The sequence below is a fragment of the Malurus melanocephalus genome, unplaced genomic scaffold, assembly GCF_030028575.1.
Source record: "Malurus melanocephalus ecotype Western Australia unplaced genomic scaffold, MMel_1.1 scaffold_230, whole genome shotgun sequence".
NCBI lineage: Eukaryota > Metazoa > Chordata > Aves > Passeriformes > Maluridae > Malurus > Malurus melanocephalus.
This window is the reverse complement of record NW_026623462.1, coordinates 623,692-643,995: the sequence shown is the minus strand read 5'-3', so window position 1 is coordinate 643,995 and position 20,304 is coordinate 623,692. Positions and strand designations below refer to the sequence as shown.

General features: G+C 45.9%; 1 protein-coding gene across 4 annotated transcripts; it reads right to left on the bottom strand.

Annotated features, from left to right (window-relative positions):
* Positions 1 to 950: 950 nt before the first annotated feature.
* Positions 951 to 19,765, bottom strand: CIZ1 (CDKN1A interacting zinc finger protein 1). Of its 4 annotated transcripts, none has more exons than XM_057374603.1 (16): positions 19,455 to 19,762; positions 17,452 to 17,567; positions 14,833 to 14,999; positions 13,722 to 13,857; positions 12,808 to 12,868; positions 9,930 to 10,009; positions 9,504 to 9,583; positions 8,366 to 8,548; positions 7,901 to 8,031; positions 7,404 to 7,488; positions 6,716 to 6,829; positions 6,198 to 6,377; positions 5,522 to 5,591; positions 4,332 to 4,453; positions 1,472 to 1,682; positions 951 to 1,387 (listed from the first exon to the last, which is right to left on the bottom strand). In XM_057374603.1, exons 1-16 carry the CDS (start codon positions 19,550 to 19,552, stop codon positions 1,092 to 1,094), a joined length of 2,130 nt encoding a protein of 709 aa, XP_057230586.1. In that variant the 5' UTR covers positions 19,553 to 19,762; the 3' UTR covers positions 951 to 1,091. The 4 variants fall into 4 exon arrangements, with proteins under 4 accessions (XP_057230586.1, XP_057230585.1, XP_057230587.1 ...); XM_057374604.1 differs by having other exon boundaries at positions 1,272 to 1,387; positions 1,483 to 1,682; positions 19,455 to 19,764; XM_057374602.1 differs by having other exon boundaries at positions 951 to 1,682; positions 19,455 to 19,763.
* Positions 19,766 to 20,304: the final 539 nt, after the last annotated feature.

Genomic DNA, 20,304 nt, shown 5'->3' with positions numbered 1-20,304 from the left:
TTCCTGTTAAATCCAAGCAAGAAGTGTTACGGCTGTAGCCCGTTCCCTCAGAAAGCACAACAGGCAGGGGCTCTCCTGACTCCAGGCTCGTCCCTAAGTGTGCTCTGGTGCCAGCCTTGGAARAGGGAGGGCCTAGGCCAGCTGCTACCTTGAAACTACAGCTTCTCCCTCAGTCACATTAACTGTGATGTACAAAATATTGGCACATGGTTCCAGATCACAGGACACTTCCATCCAAGCCGATAAGATGAGCTACCAGGGTGACATTTCTTACTGTTAAAAATGGGAGCCACTCCACTCCTTGAGCTGCTGTTCAGAAATGAGGTGTGGAAAGGAGCAGAGGAGCCTGGATAGTCCCCACCACAGCATAACAGTAGAGCAGAGTTAGGGCCCTGCCTGCCAGGGCTGTGAGCAGAACCCTCCCATTCTGACAAGGCATGAGAGTCTGGTCTGTAACTTGTGATCTTGTCAGGATGTCCTAGAGCCAGCACTTTTGAGGCAAGTCTTACTGTTCTACTTATGTAGAGTTAAATGTAATTTTTGGAAAGTTAAAGAGGTTATTTAAAAGAAATCTGTTTTATTAAAATCAGTTTGAAACAAAATTTGTTCCTGAGACTTTCCACTATGAGAACAGATTGAATTAAGCCTTGTAGTATTAACAAAGGACCAAGGTGCATGATCTTGCCTAGCTTAGGACTTGTCCAAGAGTGTGTGTCTTTGAAAGGAAAGTGTGTTGAGAAGCAGAATTGGGCAGTCTCCCCACAGAGAAACTTTTTCTCTGCCTGGAAAGGAAATGAAAGGAACTACAAAGTCTGCATCCATCACTCCACCAAGTTTGTTCCCTATGGAAGTCCCATTACCATCTTCTTTCAGGTTSAACAATCCAAGCCTCAGTCTTCCCACATAATGGCTGTATCCCAATTGTACAAGTAATAACCAACACCATCCTGTATTAGACACGCTAAAGCCAGGCTTATTTATTCTTAAAATAAAAACAGCAGTAAAGTTGAAGGTTTTGCTCTATTAAAAGACTCAGAAAATAAACATTTCCAGCAAATATCATATGTAAAGGGCTCTCCTTTAAGGCCACTCTATCTGGGTTTGCGCCTGGAAGAGCGTCTGCACCCAGCAGAGGTGAAACCAGCTGTCTCACCTTTGGCAAGGGAGGAGGGCTCTGCCGCTGCCTCCTGGCCTGCATCTGCTGCCTCATTCTGTCCTAGCCCTCCTCCACTSCCTGGATCCTGATGGTCATCCGTGCCTTCCCTCTGCCTGGCTGTGTTGGCTTCCTCATGTCCCAACCACTCCCCTGCAGCGTGGCTCTCCTCAGGGAACAGGCAGTCGGCACTAGTGGCAGTGGACGTGCTCTCTTCCTGTAGACTTTCTTCTTCTACAACCATGACACCACACACATCGTCAGTCACACTGGCCAGGCTCTTGCCCTCCGCCCCAGAGGTGGCCAGATCACCCTTACCCTCCAGAGACCTTGAAGTTTGTTCTTGCAGAGCTGACAGCTCTGTACCCTCTTTGTCTATCCCATGATCATCATTCGTCTTCTTGCTGGTATGTGCTGTTGTAGCAAGAGGCTGTTTTGGATCATCCAGCAAYTGAGAGCTGGAGCCCTGGGAATGCAAAGGAGCCTCGGGGTAGGCAGTTGTGGCACGATGCCTYGCTGCCTTGTATCTCTGCAAATACAAACAAATCAACGTGAGAGATAAGCCCGGCTCAGCTCCTGTCACTGCAGCAAAGCAGCAGCTCTTCCAGGAACACCTGTACAAAAACAGCGGTGAGTGGCAGGGGCACGAGTGAACTCRGCAGCTCCTGGTCTGGCTGCTGAGGCTCTCAACAGAGAAGGGTCAGCTCCTGTGAGGAAAAGTGATGGTATTAAAAATTGAAGTCCCTCTTGCATTACTTAATGCTGAGCGAGTGCATGGCAGACCTGTGGCTCCTGAGACAGAAATCATGATCTGGCAACTGTTAATCTCAGTAGATGTAACAGTGCCAGTGACAGCTCCTGCTGCAGCTACTGCCAGGACACGTACCGTGGGCACATGAGGCTCTGCACAGCTGCCAGTGTGATTTAATGTTTATCAGCCAAAGAAAGGCTTAAGTTGAAACCTTAGTATTTCTTCACTCTGTTGATACAATCTGCACAGTCAGTGGAACTGCTAACAGGAAGGCTAAGATATCAATTATRTCTTGTTACAAGGCACTGAGGTTTTCCACAGAATAAAGACAAGCATATCAATAGAATGAGTCATTTGCACTTGCTATCATGATGAACCAGTAGAGGTCTGTAAAGAGATTAAAATGACAYGTTCTAGACTGGATTTCAGGAAAACAACTCACTGTAGCTAGCTAACATTCAGCAGGAATCTGGTCTTCAATGSCCAGACAGAGCATGACCTCAAGGAATAAACTGAAGTTCCCTCTTTTCCACATCRGTTCCTTCCCTTTCAGCTGCCTGCTAAAGGGTTCCTTAAACTGGCACCAGCATTTAAGGAATGATCACCAGCATTTAATGTCACACCTGACAATTTAAGGAAACAATTTTGAGTGCAATGGCTTTCACCAGTCTGCAGCGTGGAATCACAGAACATCTGACAGGCAGCTTCACATTATAATTCAGTTTATCACTGCAGGCATGTTCTCTCTCTGTCCTCGCATAGTGGGATATGAACAATGTATCACATTGCAAGTAGATCAGTCGAGTCATAACATACCCAAAACAAAGTAGGTGCAGGCATGCAAACTGGTGTCCACTGATGCTATGAACTGTCTCAACAGCAGACAATTCTCTGCTTTGMAACCCTCTGCTGATCTACTCCAATGAAAATACCCCAGCAACTGGCAGTGATTACACTCACACTGTGACAACCCCAAGGCACCCATGCAGCCAAGAATAATAGTTATCTGCCTGCAGATATTTAAGTCTGGACTCTTCTCATGAACTCCCCAGGTCACTCTGGCATGCATTTCAAGAGCATCTGATTTCASCTGTAAGTGGGCCAAAAGAGTGACATAAGTGACTGCTGCTGCAGTTTCACTCTATGCTGATCTAAAACATGCCAGAAAAACAGCAAGAACGATTCCTTCATTCCTGAAATGACTAGCTGCAGGAGTGGGAGAGAATGAGCAACCATGAAGGAACAGCTGTGGTCTCCTGCCATTCCAAATCCACTGYTCTGAGTGCTGGCAGAATTCTAAAGCACCCCATCCCTTGCTGCAGGCAGTGATGCCTCGCTAGGAATAGTTTATTCTGTCTGAAGACTAGAAGAAAAACATTAAGTTTGGGGGGTTTAGGGGTGTGTGTCTGTGTATGTGCGTTTGGGTTTGGGGTTTTTTAAAACACTATTTAAAAAGGTGATAGGGAAGCACAGCGGTTTTTGTGAGTAGACTCTGGGTGCAGGTAGAGGACAAAGTGGGAGCCTCCCTCCTTTGCAAGGTCAGAGAATAGTGCTCTCCCACACAGGAGGGCCCAGGCAGTGGTCACGGGATAGGGCAGAGACAGTGCAAGCCCTGCGTACCCTCCACAAGCACTAATCCAGGCCCCTCACCCCCTGGCAAGTCAACAAGGACAGAACGATGGAGGCAGATTCCAGGCCAGCCCAGAAGGAAAAGCTTTAGATACGAAAGCAGCAAGGGGCAATACGGCTTCTTTAGGTGGAGCCAGAAAAGCAAAGGAAGAGCATCAGTTGGCAGAGCTTTGTGCTAAGGAGTTTCTAGGAAAGGGTAGCAGACAGACAGACAGACAGACAGACTTCCTCTTGCAGGCTGACCCTGGGGACAAATGGACTCTCACCAGCTTGTAGGTTCTATCACATAGTCTGTATTGTTAAGATTTTCAGATTTCTAAGGTGAGTATCTGATTTTACCAGGCCTCTTACTGGATGAATGGCACCCACAGTTTTGGCTAAAGGAGCTGTTCCAGCAGTATCACACCTGGAGATGCATATGCACCAGCTTTCTTTACAAGAACAGCCTCTCACTCTTTCCCACCATGACCCACCTGTAATCTAACAGAGAAGAGGCCTAGACTGAATGACAGACTCCACAGGTTCAGCAAACAGAGCAGACACTCTGAGGAAGATTCCCAGCCAGAAACGGGCAAAAAGATGACAGCAGCAGTAGCTGGGAAGCAGGACTAGACTGGTTTAGATCTACAGGGGCAAAGGGAGACAAACACAGAGCACACCAGGAGAAAGCTACAGCACAATAGACACCAAGGATGATGGAAATGAGCTGGAGACAAGACAGCTAACGTGGCGGATTCACTGGAGAGACACGCACGGGGTTAACAAATGCCAGGCCATGCAATCGCCAAAGGGTCTAACCTGAAAGTTCTCAAAATGCATCAGGGACTTGCAGTGTGCGAGCCGGGCAGCGGAGTCGCTATGGTAGAATTTGTGACACAGCCTGCAGAGGTAACCTGCGACGGGGACCAGAAAATCCAGGCCTGCGAAACGGGAGGGGAAGGGAAATCACAGATCACATTGAATGGAACTCAAATAATGAAAGCATGTTAAAAGAGAAGAGAGGTGGGGGTAGAAAAGGAGAGGTGGAAAGCTTTGCTTCTGTTAATCAGGGATTTGCAAGATGACTTGCTGAATATCTCGTCTTACCATGGAATGGCTGTGGTTGATATTCAGAGAGAAATCTGGCTGCCAGAGCAAAGAAACTACACAGAGCATTAAGAGGGGAAAAAGGGAGAATACAATGGAAAACTACAGAGAACATGTGATCTAATGTAATGGGATCAAACCAAGCAGAAGACAGCAGGCGCGCAAGAGGAACACGCAGAGAACATTCACAGCATGAATCATTATTCCATCTGCCACACGACAGTGGAAGGTTACAGCGATATGGAAGATTGGTGTAAACAGAGCTCTCCTTGGGCACAAAACAGCCTCTGCAGAGCTGCCCTCCTCAAACACGAGTGGCCATTAGAGGTTTGAAGTCAGTCGCTTGCAGGGTAGGGACCAGACACAGCCATCTGGAGGCACCACTGCCCACCAGGTCAGCAGCACTGCTGAGGAACTGCTCGGTACAGCGTGGGGGTTCTGAAGCGGAGGAAACATGCACAGTTTGGGTCTAGCAGAGAGTTTGATACTGTCAGTGCTGCTCAGTATCTCTGCAAGCTGCATTTCTGTTGGAAAGCATTCCAATCAATATGCTTTCCGACTCCCATCTTTCCAGAGCATCCCTCATTTGCTACCTTTCTCCAGTATTCCTGCCCTGCTTGTTCCATGTCCTACCTTAAAAAGATATCTGGCTCTCATCCTTCTTCAAAGCAAAAGGCAGCTGACAAACATCAATCTCATCCTTAYGTTTTATCACACAGTAATAAAGAAACATTTGGTTTCTTCTCCAGGCAGCAGTGACCTGCATCAGTCCAGTGCAAATGCTGGGGCACCATGGCTCAAGAAGTCATTATAACAGTAGGTAGAGACCATCCTCTCCTACAGATAYAGCATAGGGCCAGAGAAGGCTCTGTGGCCCTTTGTGCTTAACTCTGCTTGCTTACCATAGGCTGTGTCTGGACAATACTTCTCACTTCCTTCGTAATCCTCCAAAGACACTTCCTTCAGCCCAGTCTGGAAACCAAAAGAACATTAGTGCCTACTGTATCTATGCCAATTCCTTCCCAGGCTTCTGCATTTTTCCGGTAAGCTTGGGAGCAAAACAGAGGATTCACATACCAGAGACAGAGTTGCACAGCCTCTGGTCAGGGGCAAATGCAAACCCCAATGTCAGCAGACCACTTCATTACAAGGGTTAAAATCACCCCTTGCACTCCAAGCCTGAAGTAGCTTAGCCATGTACCATTTTTGGTAACTGCTCTCTACTGGGAATATATTTAGCAAACTTCCACATGTTTGCTATCAGACCTAGTTACTATTGGGCTGTTCAGAGAGAGTATGTCAATACTGCTTGTGCTCCTCAACAACAAGGTTAATGTCTGAAGACRGCAGTAGGAGCTGTACAGCACAGCAGAAGTACCTTCATGTATCCCACACATAGTGCCTGATTCTTTTATATCACTCTGTGYTCTGGAAGAACCCCAGAGCCCTCAGCCTCCTGCTGTGCAAGATTGAGCAGACTCTTGCAAGCCTGAGCTCAACCAGCCAAGATCAACTAAGTCACAGGATCCCACAGCAGATTCTCAGATAGGTCATTCCTTCTCCTTCTGCATGGCATACCTGCTTGGCAGCAGAATCCTCATTCTCCATCAGCACTACATCAGGGTCTTCCTCCTCACCAGCTCCCCCCTCCTCCTCCTCCTCTTCCTCATCATCATCTTCAAAACAGCCAACAGCATCCACAGTGATCAACTCCTCTGAATCTTCTGGGCTCCCCAGTTCTTTCTCTCCTAGCCTCACCTGTAAGGTACAGAAAAGAAAGATCAGACCAACTTTGCACTCACCATTTAACCAACAAAGAGCCCAGACACTGGAAAGATTGTGTGTAATGAGCAGAAGAGACTGCAAGAGAGGCATAAAGTTTTCTCACTTCTAGACACATCGAACACCTTGTCCCTTTTTCACTCAAGTTCTTTACACTRTGAACTAAGTCCAGCAAAGGATGAAAACTAAGATAGAGTTGGAAGAGCTGCACATCTTCCTTTCAGCCCTAAAGTAGTCAGGGAAGCAGAAAGTTATCCTGCTCCTCAGTGTAGCTGCCTCCAGAGMTGCACAGTTCTCCACCCAGGCAGTATTACCTCTTTGGCTTTCTGTTTGTGCTCAGGGGACTTCATATGCTCCACAAATTTGCGAGGAGTCTTGAAGTGGCGGCTGCAGACAGTGCAGAAAGGACGAAGTGAGCGTTTGGCCAGCTAAGGAAAGAAGGATAATTCTGTAAGTCACAAYAGGCACTACTTTGGAGGAATGCAGATGAATCTTAAGKAAAACAAAGTCAGCCCTSCATTCTGGGAGACCACAAAGAAATRGTCTTTTCAGAAGAAAGGACTCCCTAACTCTTATCCAYCAAAAAGATGGAAAATATGCAGAGCAAAAATAAGTGAGTCTTAATTAGGTGTTGTGGCACTTGTCCCCTAGAAGTCAAAAAATATGCTGATCTGCCTAAAGTTTAGCTTGAAGAGGCTGCCTACCAATTCCTCCATTTAACTGGTTAGGTGAGTACAATAAGCTGTATCTCTTAAGAAAAGTAAAGGATTACACACTAGAGGTGCCTAAGGCCATACCAACACATTAATACAACGGGAAGCTCCAACAATGCCAGAGGCAGGAGGTAGCACTGCAATGCCCCTAGGGAGGGTGTAACTGGCAGAACTCTCTGTGCATCCCTCCAGTCACTTTGCTGCTTGGGGAGCAGGAGATGCCACACCTTTCCCTTTAATCCCCACACAAAAGGTCAGTGCAAAATGAAGTCCATGCTCTGGCTGTTACCTTATGTTCCTGGGTCCTGCGATGTTTGATGAGGTCCCCTGTGAAATGCACCTGGCACGTGTTACACCACCGCTGCTGGGTCTCTCTGAAGTGACAACAGATAGAGCTGTTTAAGTCACACCTTTTTACATTCTCCACGGAATACTGAAGTTAGCAATCTGTCCCTGGCATTGTTTTCTTCACAATTCCTATCTTTACAGGCGAGGATTGAGGATTTATCTTCTCCCCTTCTCACCCATTCATAGGCTGCTTTAGCTTGTGTTGACAGAAACGTACCAGATAAAACAGGTCACCGACTTAATCTACTCCATTAAAAACTACACAGGACAAAGTCTGGTATCCTTCAGCAAGAAAGAAAGTTACCTGAAGGAAATTAAGGAGCTTGAAACCAGAGGGGGTTTGTACCTTACCTATGGGCACCCTGGTGCAGTGAAGAATTTTAGAATCCATGCAGGGCCACATTCAGATTGAATTTTCTAGGGTAGACCAACACTTACCCATCTTTTTCTGCTAGCACCTTCTGCTGCTTCACCATGGGCAGTAGTGAAACAAAACACACATTGCTCATGTGCTGAATCTCCCCAAGTCGCTGCTGGTGCTGAATTCCAGCCATGTGGGATTGGAAATTCTGTAAGAGAGGTTAGGAGAAAAATCCTTTTAAATGTATTCAAAACATAGAAAATAACAGGTATGAGYTATGCTTTCCTTTCTTTTGACTGCTGTTTAACAATGAAATATAAAAGCTTAAGAGCATGGCTGCCTGTGGATCCACCCACATTCTCTCTCTAGCAGTTTGCTTGCCAGCTCTCAGGAGAGGTTTATTTTATCTGCATGCTTGTCATCATTGCTTATGTTCCTTGTTCCTAAAGCATGAGTCCTTGCTAACAAGTCCTCATGGCAGCCAGCCATCTAATTCCCATCTCTTGACCACCYGGATCCCTGTCAGCCCTGTGCATTTTTACCTGCTGACTGCAGCAATTGGTCTTGCAGATGTAACAGTAGAATTTAAGGACCGATTCAGGGCTGGGATCAGCTGTGCCCACRTCGCAGGTCCAGTGCCCTGGTTTCAGAGCTGTTGTACTGATGGCTCTGCTCTCACTGCTCTGCTGAATAGTCACTTTCAGTGAACCTCCAGAGCTCAACATCTGCCAAAATGCCAAAAGAAGGAGTCAACATTAAGTCCAATCCCTCAGTAGAAGACTCTAAAAATTACACCTGTTTTTTGTATGTCATTGAAGCTCTCTCTCCTTTAGGACAATGCACTTAAGCTTGAACCCACAGAAGGTTGATGAGAAGGATTGTCATACACACTCCTCCCAAAGCTGCTAAATCAGCGATCCCTGTGCRGGAGCACCAGCCCTATTAGCACAGATTGTTGTTTCTGCAGCCTCTGCAGGCACTGTATGATCCAGTCTCTGGGGACTGGAGTCATAAGCAATTGTTGCTAAGGGACACAATCAGCTCGTGTTTCTCCACTGCAAAACTAAAGCCTACTCAGCACAAYACCTGATGGAGTCAGGAACTCAGACATGGCCAGGATGATATGTTTGATCACATCAACAAATGTCTCCAATTATGGAAGACTGTCAARTCCAATTCACACCTGAGGTTACGTCTTTGCTCACAGCTTTACACAGCATAAGATCCTGATTTACAACCAGCATGTGGGCCGTGTATTTCCCACAAAAGACTTTCWGGTTGCATCTTCAATGCCACTGCCAGAATTTTTTTACACCTGCTCTTCACCAACATGGAAGATGTATTTAGCTATGGGCCTTCATACATAGATTCTTAAGTAACCCTTTCAATTCAACTTTCCATCTTTCCAGATAAATACAGAAATCTTTATAAGCATAAGCATCCACAAGCACTGGTAGGTAAGGAACAGGCTAGCAGAGATACAAAAGCAGCAAGTCAGAGCAGACTGCACACTAATTGCAGACATATTATGCCTTATTGCCAGGGACAACAGCTCTTACAGCAGGAGACAGAACTCCAGACGTGGGTGCCAGCTGGTTCCCAGTGGCAACGGGCTTCTCCAGGATGGAGGGGGAGGTTGTATGTTCTGCACCACCCCTGCACGGAGCGGTGTCTGCTCACCTCAGGAGCCTTTGGTTCCTCAGAGAATTTCCTCTCTCTGGAGAGATCTTCAGCGGTGTACTCCTTTGCACTGTCTGTACCTAAAAAGGGAGAGTCCTTTYAGCAGCCTTAAATCAAAATGCCAATGACAGGAAAAACAAAGCAGCAGGTGAGTGAAGTCAGGGAGCTTTCCTTACAGTGCTGTTGGCCATATGCCAGTTCAGAAACCTTTCTCCTTATCCTTGTTAAGAAGGGAAACACCTAATCATTTGCCTTTGGTAGGTAATAGATATTAGGGGAGCAAGCTTRTACTTGGTCCCTAGATTTCATCCTTTTTCCATTCTGTATGACTGAAGGAAGGACATTTCTGTAGACTCATAGGACCTAGAGGTACAAGTCCAGCAAGGAGTGCCCTTAAATTTCAAATCAAAGGGTTCAGCAACTCACCATCGGCTTGGACATGGCTGCATGAGACTCCTGCTTTCTTGCTGTCTGTGGCATCCTCTAACGCAGATTCCCCGGTCACACTTCAAGGACATCAAGAAAATAACCTTAATTGCCATGTTACAGRCAAGAGTTTCAGAAGGCACACCAAGCCACAGGCTGGGGTCTAACCTACCACCTCTCCACGAAAACCCCAAATCAATAAGCTACTGGAAGTGGTATTTCGGACAAGTCTTTGGCAGGAAAAAAATAATGTAGAGTGAGTGTTCTAGAATGGCTTCAGAGACAGCAGCCAAATAATCTGGACAAGAGGGTTACAACTGATTTTTTGGCTAGCTGCTCTCTCCTGCAAGAAGCCTGAAGGGAATTAAGTTAATACAAGAAATAATAAGAGCACTGAGAGCTCTCTCCTGTCGTGACTGGTGACCTGCAGGCAAATTGCAACACCTTGACAATGCTCCTGGCAGCTCTGGGAATGAGGGAAGAGACATGTCAGAATTGAAGGAGTTCTCCATGGTGCCTTTACAGGGATTTCACCAGAGCTGCCTGTTCTATTCATACCACTTGCATTTCATTTTGGAGTCCCTACAGCTCTGCTTGTGGGGGAACTGAAAATCGACAAGATGCAAATCAAAAGGGCTTTGCTTTGTTTTATTTATTGGTGATCTGCTAAGGAGAAAAATATTCCTGAGGAGACTGCTGAGAACAAATGTCTGACTTCCAGAGGGCACAAAGTGTTCTTTGCAGTCTTTTTCTCCATCCCCCATTTTTCTATCAGGACTAACTTTCCACCATGACTTRACTGTCTGCTCTGAGAGTGGCTCAAATTCCCACCTGCTGGTGTCCTTCTGCCAACAGGGAGCAGCACCTTGTGCACAAGCAGGACTGACGATGGTGCAGGTAATGCATCCCGTTATCTGAACACACACCCCTACATAATTTATCAGATTGATACTGATAATGTAACTGGGTTACACGGCTATAAATATGTAGCAGGGTTTGGGCACTGCAAACACGAATTAAACAAGAGTGACTGGCATTAACATTATTTCTCAAGTGCCTGCCAACAGGCTCAACACGAACGGTACCACAGGCAGATGGTGCCAGCACTCAGGGTGAGGGACTGCAGCCTGAACTGCAAACCTAAGGAGCAATCTAAGGGAGCAAAAGCCACCACGAGCATGATCTAAGGAGGAAATGGTATTCTATGGATACTTGTCATGCCAGGCTAGAAGTGGGTGTTCAAGGAGGATTTGAAGATGATGAGTGCTTTCTGCACTGGAATGAGGATGTTGTTCCAGGTGTACAGATGGTACATAGGAGCAAAGGCAGAAGTGGGAAAAACCTGAAATGAAGAAGGAGGCTGGTATTCCTGGCTTAAGGGAAGTGGAACAATGAAGCGTGAAACACAAGTTTATGACATAGATGGGGGAAATGCCCTTGTCATCTGTGAAGGGCAGTATTAGAACAGTAAACTATTTTTTTCACAGATCCATCATGTGTTCATTGGAAGATACAAGAAACACTTAAAAAAAAAGCTAAAGAATAATCTATTCTAGGTAAATACCAGCCATAATATATGCATCAAATCTGGCAGTCCCTTACTGCTGCTTAGGAAAGAATTTTCCTAATAGCTGGCTTGCTGCAGTGAGAGCTGTCATTGCTTAGACTTGATTCTTTTTTTTTTTAGTGCATGTAACAGGACTTTGATTAATATCCTGCTAAATATTAATGTAATTAAAATTAAATTAGCTTTGGCAAACAGATTAACAAAGCATACACTCAAATGTATTCAACCTAGCTTTAATTGAATTTATTCACTTTCTTGCTAATCAGAGTCCATAAGTCATGATGGTCCCTGAGCACACAATATTTATCACTCTTTAATGTTTTACTTTGATGTTCAGATATTACCTTGATCATGTAATCCTGGAATATTCCCCCTAAAGCTATTCATTAATCTGTAATCTACAGATGGGAAACAGTGAGGTGAGGAAACTTGTCCAAAAGCAGGYGGTGAATGCTTAACAGGGAAGGTAAGAGGACCCAAGAGTCCTGACTCATCGTYGTTAACATATGCTGGAGAATTCTCAAATCAGTGCCTACAGAAATCTGTATTCACTTCTTCCTCTTCTCCCTCCACAGCAGCCAAGGGCGACAGTTCTGGGAGAGGTGCAGATGGCACCGGGAGCTCGGCGAGGTGCCTTCCCACTAGATGGCAATGCAGCCCTGCCTGTCCCTGCCGCACCCTCGGGAGGCCGGGAGAGCCGGGATAGGCCGGCCAAGGCCAGCCTGCCGCGCATCCCTGGGGGATAATAGGATTGCCTTTGTCTATTTTTACCCAACAGACAGGGATACTGGCAAGGCAACCTTTGCAGAAGGGATACAGAAGTCAATGCTCATGGATATAGGCTAGGGACTATTGATTCCCTTTCCTTTATCRTTCCTCAAAATAAACGACCCTTTCCTACACCTACTGTAACCTAACATATTCCAAGGCTTTCCCTTTCTGCTCATTTCACTTTTTTGACATTTAGGGAAGAAACTTAGAGAAATATAMCAGAATAGAAAAGAACCTCTATGCTTCTTATAAGGATCCTGGCAGGAGAATACATGAGCAAACTCAGCTTTGTTGAACGTTTAGATGAGCTCCATGTCTCATTTTTCATTCTCACAATTGGATCACCCCTAGGAGAGACCCCACAACACCTGGTATTTTSAGCAAGCACCATGAGATTTTCTGAACTGTTCACAAGCATCTGAAACACCTCTCACATGCTAGACATCAGGCTAGTAGAGTATACAGCCCTAATTATCAGAAAAAAAATTACACAGTAATTCTAAACTCAGTAACTATCTCAATACCCCATTCAATAAATACCTCTTCAGTCTTTTTGCTGCAGGCTCAGTGTTCAACACAGATTCTGTTGGAGTTCTTGGCTCTGCAAAACAAACCATGCCATCTTGAGCACGTTCCAGAACTGAATGGCAAATGCCAATGARGCTGTGTTAGAGCAAATAATATTAAACACTTGCTTATTCTGAATTTATGAACTGCACTGATAAGGGCAGATAATGACCTCAGATATTTGAGTTTTATTGCAATGTCATTATATGAGGTGTCAAAAAAGACATCTTATGTTCATATCTACTAAGTAGGTCTCAGTCCTATATCTAARTGACAAGAGCTATGATCATGGGAACATTAATATAAGCCAAGGTGGCATATCTACCTGACAGCAACCAGTTAATAAGACAGTTTTCTCCACTGCATATTGCCTGGTCACAGCCTCATCAAAGCCTGCAGTTTTAAATCAAGCACTCTTCAGTCAGAAATGACATTCCCACATCTGTGCTGTATCCGACATTAAGATATTCAGTGCCAGCAGTTTCTGTTCTGACAACTGGGACACCAGGACTTTCAACTCATCTTTTCCTTAACATGCTGATTGTATCTTATTCTGCTTGATGTATTTGGCTGCATGAGATGACTTCAGCATGGATAAAGCAATGTGAAAGCTTTAATTTTCTTTTTTCCCTGTATCTTAAACAGGGCTCACTGTCAAAATTACTTCCAAGAGAAATGATGTAGGCCCATAAAATAATCAAAAATACTCAGGTAAAAGTGGTACATGAAGCCCAGAGCAGAGGGCTATCACAGACAGTGTAAGTATTTACAATTAGAGAGAAATGTAGCTGATTAAGCCTAGAATCATCTCCAGTTTTCTTTTGCAGGACCGTCAAGAGAAGTTTATAATATTTGGAAGCATTTGTTTCACTACAGGCTCCCCTTACCTGTGGATGGTGAGGAATTGTTCTGCTCTGACCCTGCTTGCATTCCCTCTGGAATTTCCATTTTCTCATCACCTTGTGTCTGAGATGAAGAACCAGGATCTAGTTCCCGCTTCCTGTCAGGGACCCTCTGGAAATCCTGCAATGGGCAGAGAATCACTGCCAGCTCTTGGTCCTTAACACATGCTACCTAAAACACCAGAGTTTTACTGTGGGGCAGGAACAGGAATTCCAGCACATRATAATGGGAAGGTTTACAATGGACTGCCCTGGCTCAGGCAAGTTTACATGGTCAAAGAGGCATTTCAACTCCCCAGGCAGCCCAGAACATCTCCACAGTGCTCTAAGCAGCAGCTGTAGAAAATCCAGCTGCTTGCAGGGGGTAGGGTCATGTTAGAGGAACTCGGGCAAGACATGCATGGGCAGGGAAAAGGATGGTCCAAAATAATCCCCCTTCTTTTGACTCTGGAGAAGGACAGTCCAAGAATGCAAGTTTACCTTATTCATCACATCTTTTTGACAGAATGGGATGAAATATTCAAAAGCTAATCTAAGAGGAGGAAAGGAGCAGTCAACCCAAGAAACATCTCCAGAATAGAAGAGARGTCTTAATGATAGAAAATGAGAAAGGTTTTTATAAAACAAGAATTGTAGATTTTATAAAATCCACAAATATAGGCCTGATCTTAAAAAGTGGGAGAATAGCCCAAAGAGGCAGTGTCCAYGGAAGAAGCAAGTCATTTGGGAAAAACAAACTGCTTTGGAAGAGCAAAGCACTTAGCCGGGATTTCTTCTATTGTAATTACTTTTAAGCTGATACTTCTAAAGGCTTCTTTTATATCTTAGGTTTAAACAGTTCTGTTATGGGGAATTCTGTCTCTTGGGCAAGTGGTGACAAGAAACCTTTGCATAATAAATGTAAATATGGACCACAAAAGCCTTTGGGATGGAATGATTTCTCCATTTCTATGTCAGCAGAATGGTGAGATGGTGCAAAACACTATTTTCTTTGCAGGGCTCTCTCTCTCCTCCTTTGTACTCCGCCTACAATACAGTCAACAGCTGCAAGTGTAAAAGGAGCACAAAGCTCCCCAGTTGGAAGCCACAATCCCACCTTGCGAAAGGTCCGGTTCTGCCGCTGGAAGGGCAGGCTGGGGAAACCCAGCCGAGTTGGCTTTAARGAGACCCCAACAGGGGGTGGGCCCAGGAGGGAATGTCTTGTAGCCTGAGGGAAGAACTGCTGCAGTGCTGGCGCTGTCATGTTAAATCCACGCAGGTTTCCTATAAATACAAACACAGTGTTTCACCACCCTGTGCTGTGTAAAGGAAAATCTTCCACCTGAACAAGGAGCAGGTAGAGGGGAAGGATCCTCTGCACATGACCCTGTTCTTTACTGGGAACTGTATGGGTGCTCTGTGCTCTACCCTCTCCAGCATACAGAAAGATTTGATGTGATAGAAACCATTACTATGGATCAGGCTATTTAATYGTAATTGTTACTCCAGGCAAAGATCATTAGAGCAATTATTTGATCTGAGCACATCAGCACTCTCGTTTTCAACAAACAAGGTCTCCTTTTACAAAAACTCTGAAAAAGGAAAATTCCCCCTACATTTGTGCAGCTGACTGCTCACACCATAGCATGGAGCTCTTTAACAGAAGCCAGTAACAAAATTTAATTTAAAACAATGCCAAGTTTTAAAAAAATAAAATTCCACAGTCCTTTCTGCCACCTGGTTGTCATGCAAGCTCAACCTGTCAACCCCAACTCTGACACTTGAGACTCTGCCATTTCCAATTATAATGCTCTGCTTTCTGAACAGTTCTTTTCAGCATCCACAGACTATTAACCAAGTTTCAAAAATTTCTTATGAAGACAGTGCTTGTCACCTCCATTTCAGGGGTGAGAGAATGGAGGGGCCCAGATGCCTCAGCTATACCCTCAGAAGCCATCCATCATTCATGTAATCTGGACTCAAATTGCCATTTTTTCTCTCTCACTTGAATTAGWGCATACWCCAGCCTTTAAGCAGCTGTCAAAAYAGGGCAGTGAAGTTTGRAGACAGGCAYCMAATATCTGAAAAACCAAGCTACCRTGTTAAAAGCCTGCAACACAATAGGAAGTATTCCTTATGTTWGTCTTCAAAAGCAATCTAATCTATTATTACTTCCCATAAATAATCCCTTACTGTGAAAGGGCATAGCTATATTAAAAAAAATCTAATACAAGAAATCATCTTTTGCTCTCGGTTTGACACCTTTAAAGAACCACATCTGTTTCAATTTGAAGTATTTATCTTTTCCTGTTCCCACTGCTGAAGCCACACASAGACACTGAATTATTTATGCTGATGTTTCCCAGGGATAGAAATGCTACAGCATCAGATATTCTTACATGTAACTCAAACCTGAATGGCCAAAAAATTCACATCACTAAAAAGGGCCACACTGGACATTGGCACCAATATTCTATGTTATCTGTGGCTATCTGAGGTAGGTTATTGAGAGAAGCCACAACTCCATGGAGAGGTGAAGAGGAGCAACACTTAGACAAAGTGTATRTGAAATGTTTATTAACATACCTTATCCTGCTCTATCTAATTAGCCTCAGGTCCTTGGCACACTATTTAAATACAACTTCTCAATAAAAGATTCAGGAAACAAGGTCCGCTGACAGCAAACACATCTAGAAGGAGCATGGCTRACTGAAGCCTGGAGTCACACTTTTTCCTGAAAACAATATATGTACACCAATCTTCAGAGCATGGCTTGTCCTTTCTCTCTGTCACTTTCCCTACAACCTGAGAGAGATCTGTGGAGAGCCACTGGAGTCACTAGAGAGCCCTCTYGTTAAATGGGCAAGAGAGAACAAAAGGAGAGTTAACGACATGCAGCATAAATCTTTTGTCTTCACATCTGGGCATGATTCACAGGCAAGGTAGAAATTGCAGGCATTAATCTAGACTAGGCACTTGAAAACTATKCTAGGTACTGATTTTTTGTATTGAAAAGAACTGTCTGGTTAAGACATGAGAAAAAACTAAAAACATATCTTTATTCCTATTATCTTTATATTAGTAATGCTATTATTAAAGCAGCTTCATAAATTTGTTTTGAGAACACAAAAAGAAAAGGAAAATCCACTWGTGGAAACACAATAATGGAAAGACAGAGATATTATCCACCACAGAAATTACAGTCATTTCAGGGAATCAGAATTTCACAATACAATTGAAACCCAAGCCATTTTCTACCACAATATACTYTATTCGTTTGTAGTCTACTAAGTTTGGAAAAAGGCAAATATCCATTGCAAACAAGGTTAGCKTGTATGTAACAGGTAATTAAATAAAGGGCCTTAACCTTGCAATGAAAAACCACAAAYAAATAAGCAAAATCTCAGTATTTTATCTAAATATATTGGTAAAAAAATACTTGCTCCATCAAGTCTAAGAGAGAAGGTATGTATGAGGTATCTGCCCTGATACCTCCTAGTGCTATTCCCAGTTATGAAGAGTTGGGCACATGAGACTTTCAACAACCGAAGAACCTCTGTTCTGAGGACTATGGACAAATCTAAAGAGGGCAAAAAAAAAAAGAAAAAAGACAACAAACGGAACTGCCAAGTACAAGAACTGCACTGCTTCAGCAGGAAATAGCCATGGTATGGTTTCAGTCCAAGAGGATGATTAAATAACTCCAGTAAGTAAGCGTTTCCCATAACGACAGTACCTTGCATCTGCTGCATGAGTAAGGCCCGCTGAAGCATAGGATTGGCATTGAGCAGCGATGGCTGATTTGTTGCCCGTAAGCTCAGCATCTGTTGCTGTTGCGGTGGCGGCAAACCCCTGGAAAAGAAGGCATCAWTCATGAGAACCCAATAAAAACTGAACCCTTCCATTCCAGGCACCYAGCAAGCATAAAACAGAGGAGCAACAGCAGAAATGCAGCATGCACTGGCACTGTATCCTCTTTCCTCCATTCTCCTGGAATTTCCAAAGCTGACAGATTGTCTATCAAAGAATTTGAGGTCAGAGACAACTCCTTAGCACCAAGCCCACATAGAGCCTCCCAAGCAGCATAAAAAAAGCCCAGGAGCTGACTGCGGTTCTACAGAATTATGCAGCACTTATCAGGAGAAATGAGTGATCTAGATCAGCAGCTACATTTAACACGACAACAAAAAAGAAGTTCTAAAAACCAGGGAGTTTTTGCAGTAGCTTAGAGCTCATTTTCCCAAAATCAACACCTCCCACACGGAGCCAGACAGGGTCAGAACTGTCAATGGTGCCCCCTAACTGCAAGAACCAGATGGAAAAATAAAGCACGGCCTTTATATTTAAAACACGAGGAGGAAGAAGCAGCAGAGAAGAACTCTCCAGTTCTAAGGAGGGTGGAGCAGACGTGAGAGAAAAGTCTGAAGAAACTGGCAGGCACTTCTTGAGGCGATTGCAAGGTCAGGCCCACCTCTATGCACGCTGCTGACACAGCTAAATCTGCCAGGGCTGAAAAGAGGTACAAACATGGATCAAAATATCCACCCTGACAAAAAAACCCAACCCTTTTAACAGAATTCACAGCAGCTCATCTTCACATTTGCTGCTCTAGATTGTTCCAGTCTCTRAGCTGAGATATTTATACCATCAAAATCATACTTTTAAGGTGTAAAATACAGCCGTGCTATCTAGCAGTCAGCTCTCTACTGGCATTTTAAGTGCAGGTTTTTTTTATAGTATAAAACAAATAAAAATGGTAAAAAGATTTGCAGGTTCATCTTTCTAGTAAAACAGAAAAATTCCCACATTTACTTCAGAGATGAATGYCCTATAAGGATAAAGTACCACAATAATTCCTTAAATAACGAATTAACTTCCTTCTTAAATTCACATCCCATTGCTTTGAATTTGCAACGAGGCTTTAAAGATAACAGTAAATAAGGCTTTAAAGATAACAGTAAACGCAAATAAATTCATAATTTCATAGAATTTGTGTTGGTTCTACAAATCTCAGCTCATCGGGGGCAACTGCTCCTATCTGTTTTACATCTTGCAATTTTTAGGAAAACCGTAGTTATTTTCTGGTAAACGCAATTTCTCCTTTCACAAATAAAACATGTTCTCCATCCCCTCCCTGCCCCACCATGCTCAGCCACAGCCTAAGCGCTGGTGCCACTGCAGAAGTAAGTTCAATCATCGCACCCAGACCTGCAGACACAGCCAGAGAAACAAAATAAATATGCACTTTAAGTTCGACAATAAAACAATAAAGTGCTCGCGTCTGCTGAGGGCGGCTCTGCTGAGTGCTGTTTCTGCAGGAGAAGGCGTTTTCCCTGAGCCCCGGCTGCCCTGCYCGCCCTGAGGGGCGACGCTCGGCTCGGAGCATCCGCCCACCCACCGCTCCTACAAGGGCTGCCCGGGTCACTCACGGGCTCTCGGGGACTCCCGCTCCGTACCGGGGCAGGGATCCCCGGAGCGCTGAGGGCAGACGGCAGGACCCCCACAAGGGCCGCCGCCCTCCCTCCCACACCCCCGGCCCCTCGGTGCCTCCAGGCTCTGCCCCGATGGAGGCCCGCACCCCGCAACCCCCGCCCGCTTCCCTTTGTCGCTTTCCCCGCCAGGGGAGGGCAGCCCCGCACCGGCCCCGCCGCGGCGAAGAGGGACGGAGCGCRGGGAGGCGGAGGAGAGCGGTCCCCCGGGACAGGCCCCGGATCCCCGGCCTCGCGTAGCGGCGCTTACCGGCCTCCCTGCTGCGCCGGAGGGTGGTGGTGCTGCTGCTGCTGGAGGAGGTGCTGGAGCTGCAGCAGCTGCTGCTGGAACTGCTGCTGGTTGAACATGTCTGGGGAGCCCCGAGCGGGGCGAGCCTGAGACAAAACACGGGAGGGCGAGGGTGGCACCGGCTGCGGGGCTGGCGCGTATCAGCCCAGCAGCCATTGAGCAGAGGAGCCGCCGCCGCTGCCGCCCATTCATTCACTGAGCCGATCCCCCCCTGCCGCCTCCTCCTCCTTCCCCCCGGGGTCATCGCAAGCAGCAGCCTGTGGAGGAGGTTTCCAAACCCCACCTCCCAAAACCCGCTCCCACCCTCCCCTGCCCGCGGCGCCCGCCGCCCGCCCCGCTGCCCGCGGCGGGGCCGCTCCGGGATCCGCAGCCGCTTCCCGTCCTTTCGCTTTCTCGCCCCGCCGGCACTCACGGCGCAGCCCGCGGCGATCACMGCTCCGCGCCCGCCGCCTCCATCTTCCTGCCGGGGACAACAAGCACCTGCCCGGCCCCGCTCCCCGGCCCAGCCCAAGCGGGAGGCAGCTCCTTGGGCAGGGCTGCAGGACCCGGCCGCCCCCGCGGGGCTGGGGATCACCCCCCGAGCCTTCTCTCAGGTCGCCCCAGCCCGCAGCACCTCCATCCCTCATTCCCCGCGCAGAGGCGGCATTGAGGTCCCCTGTCCCTCGAGAGGGCTGGGAGGGAATGGACACCATCTGCCCAGGGCTGGGCAGGGAATGAAATAAACTGCTTCACAGGAGGCGCAGATGGTATCCTACAGCGTGGGCTTTCTGCTCTTTGTTTTTTTAAAATAGTCCAGGGGAATCTTTGGTAA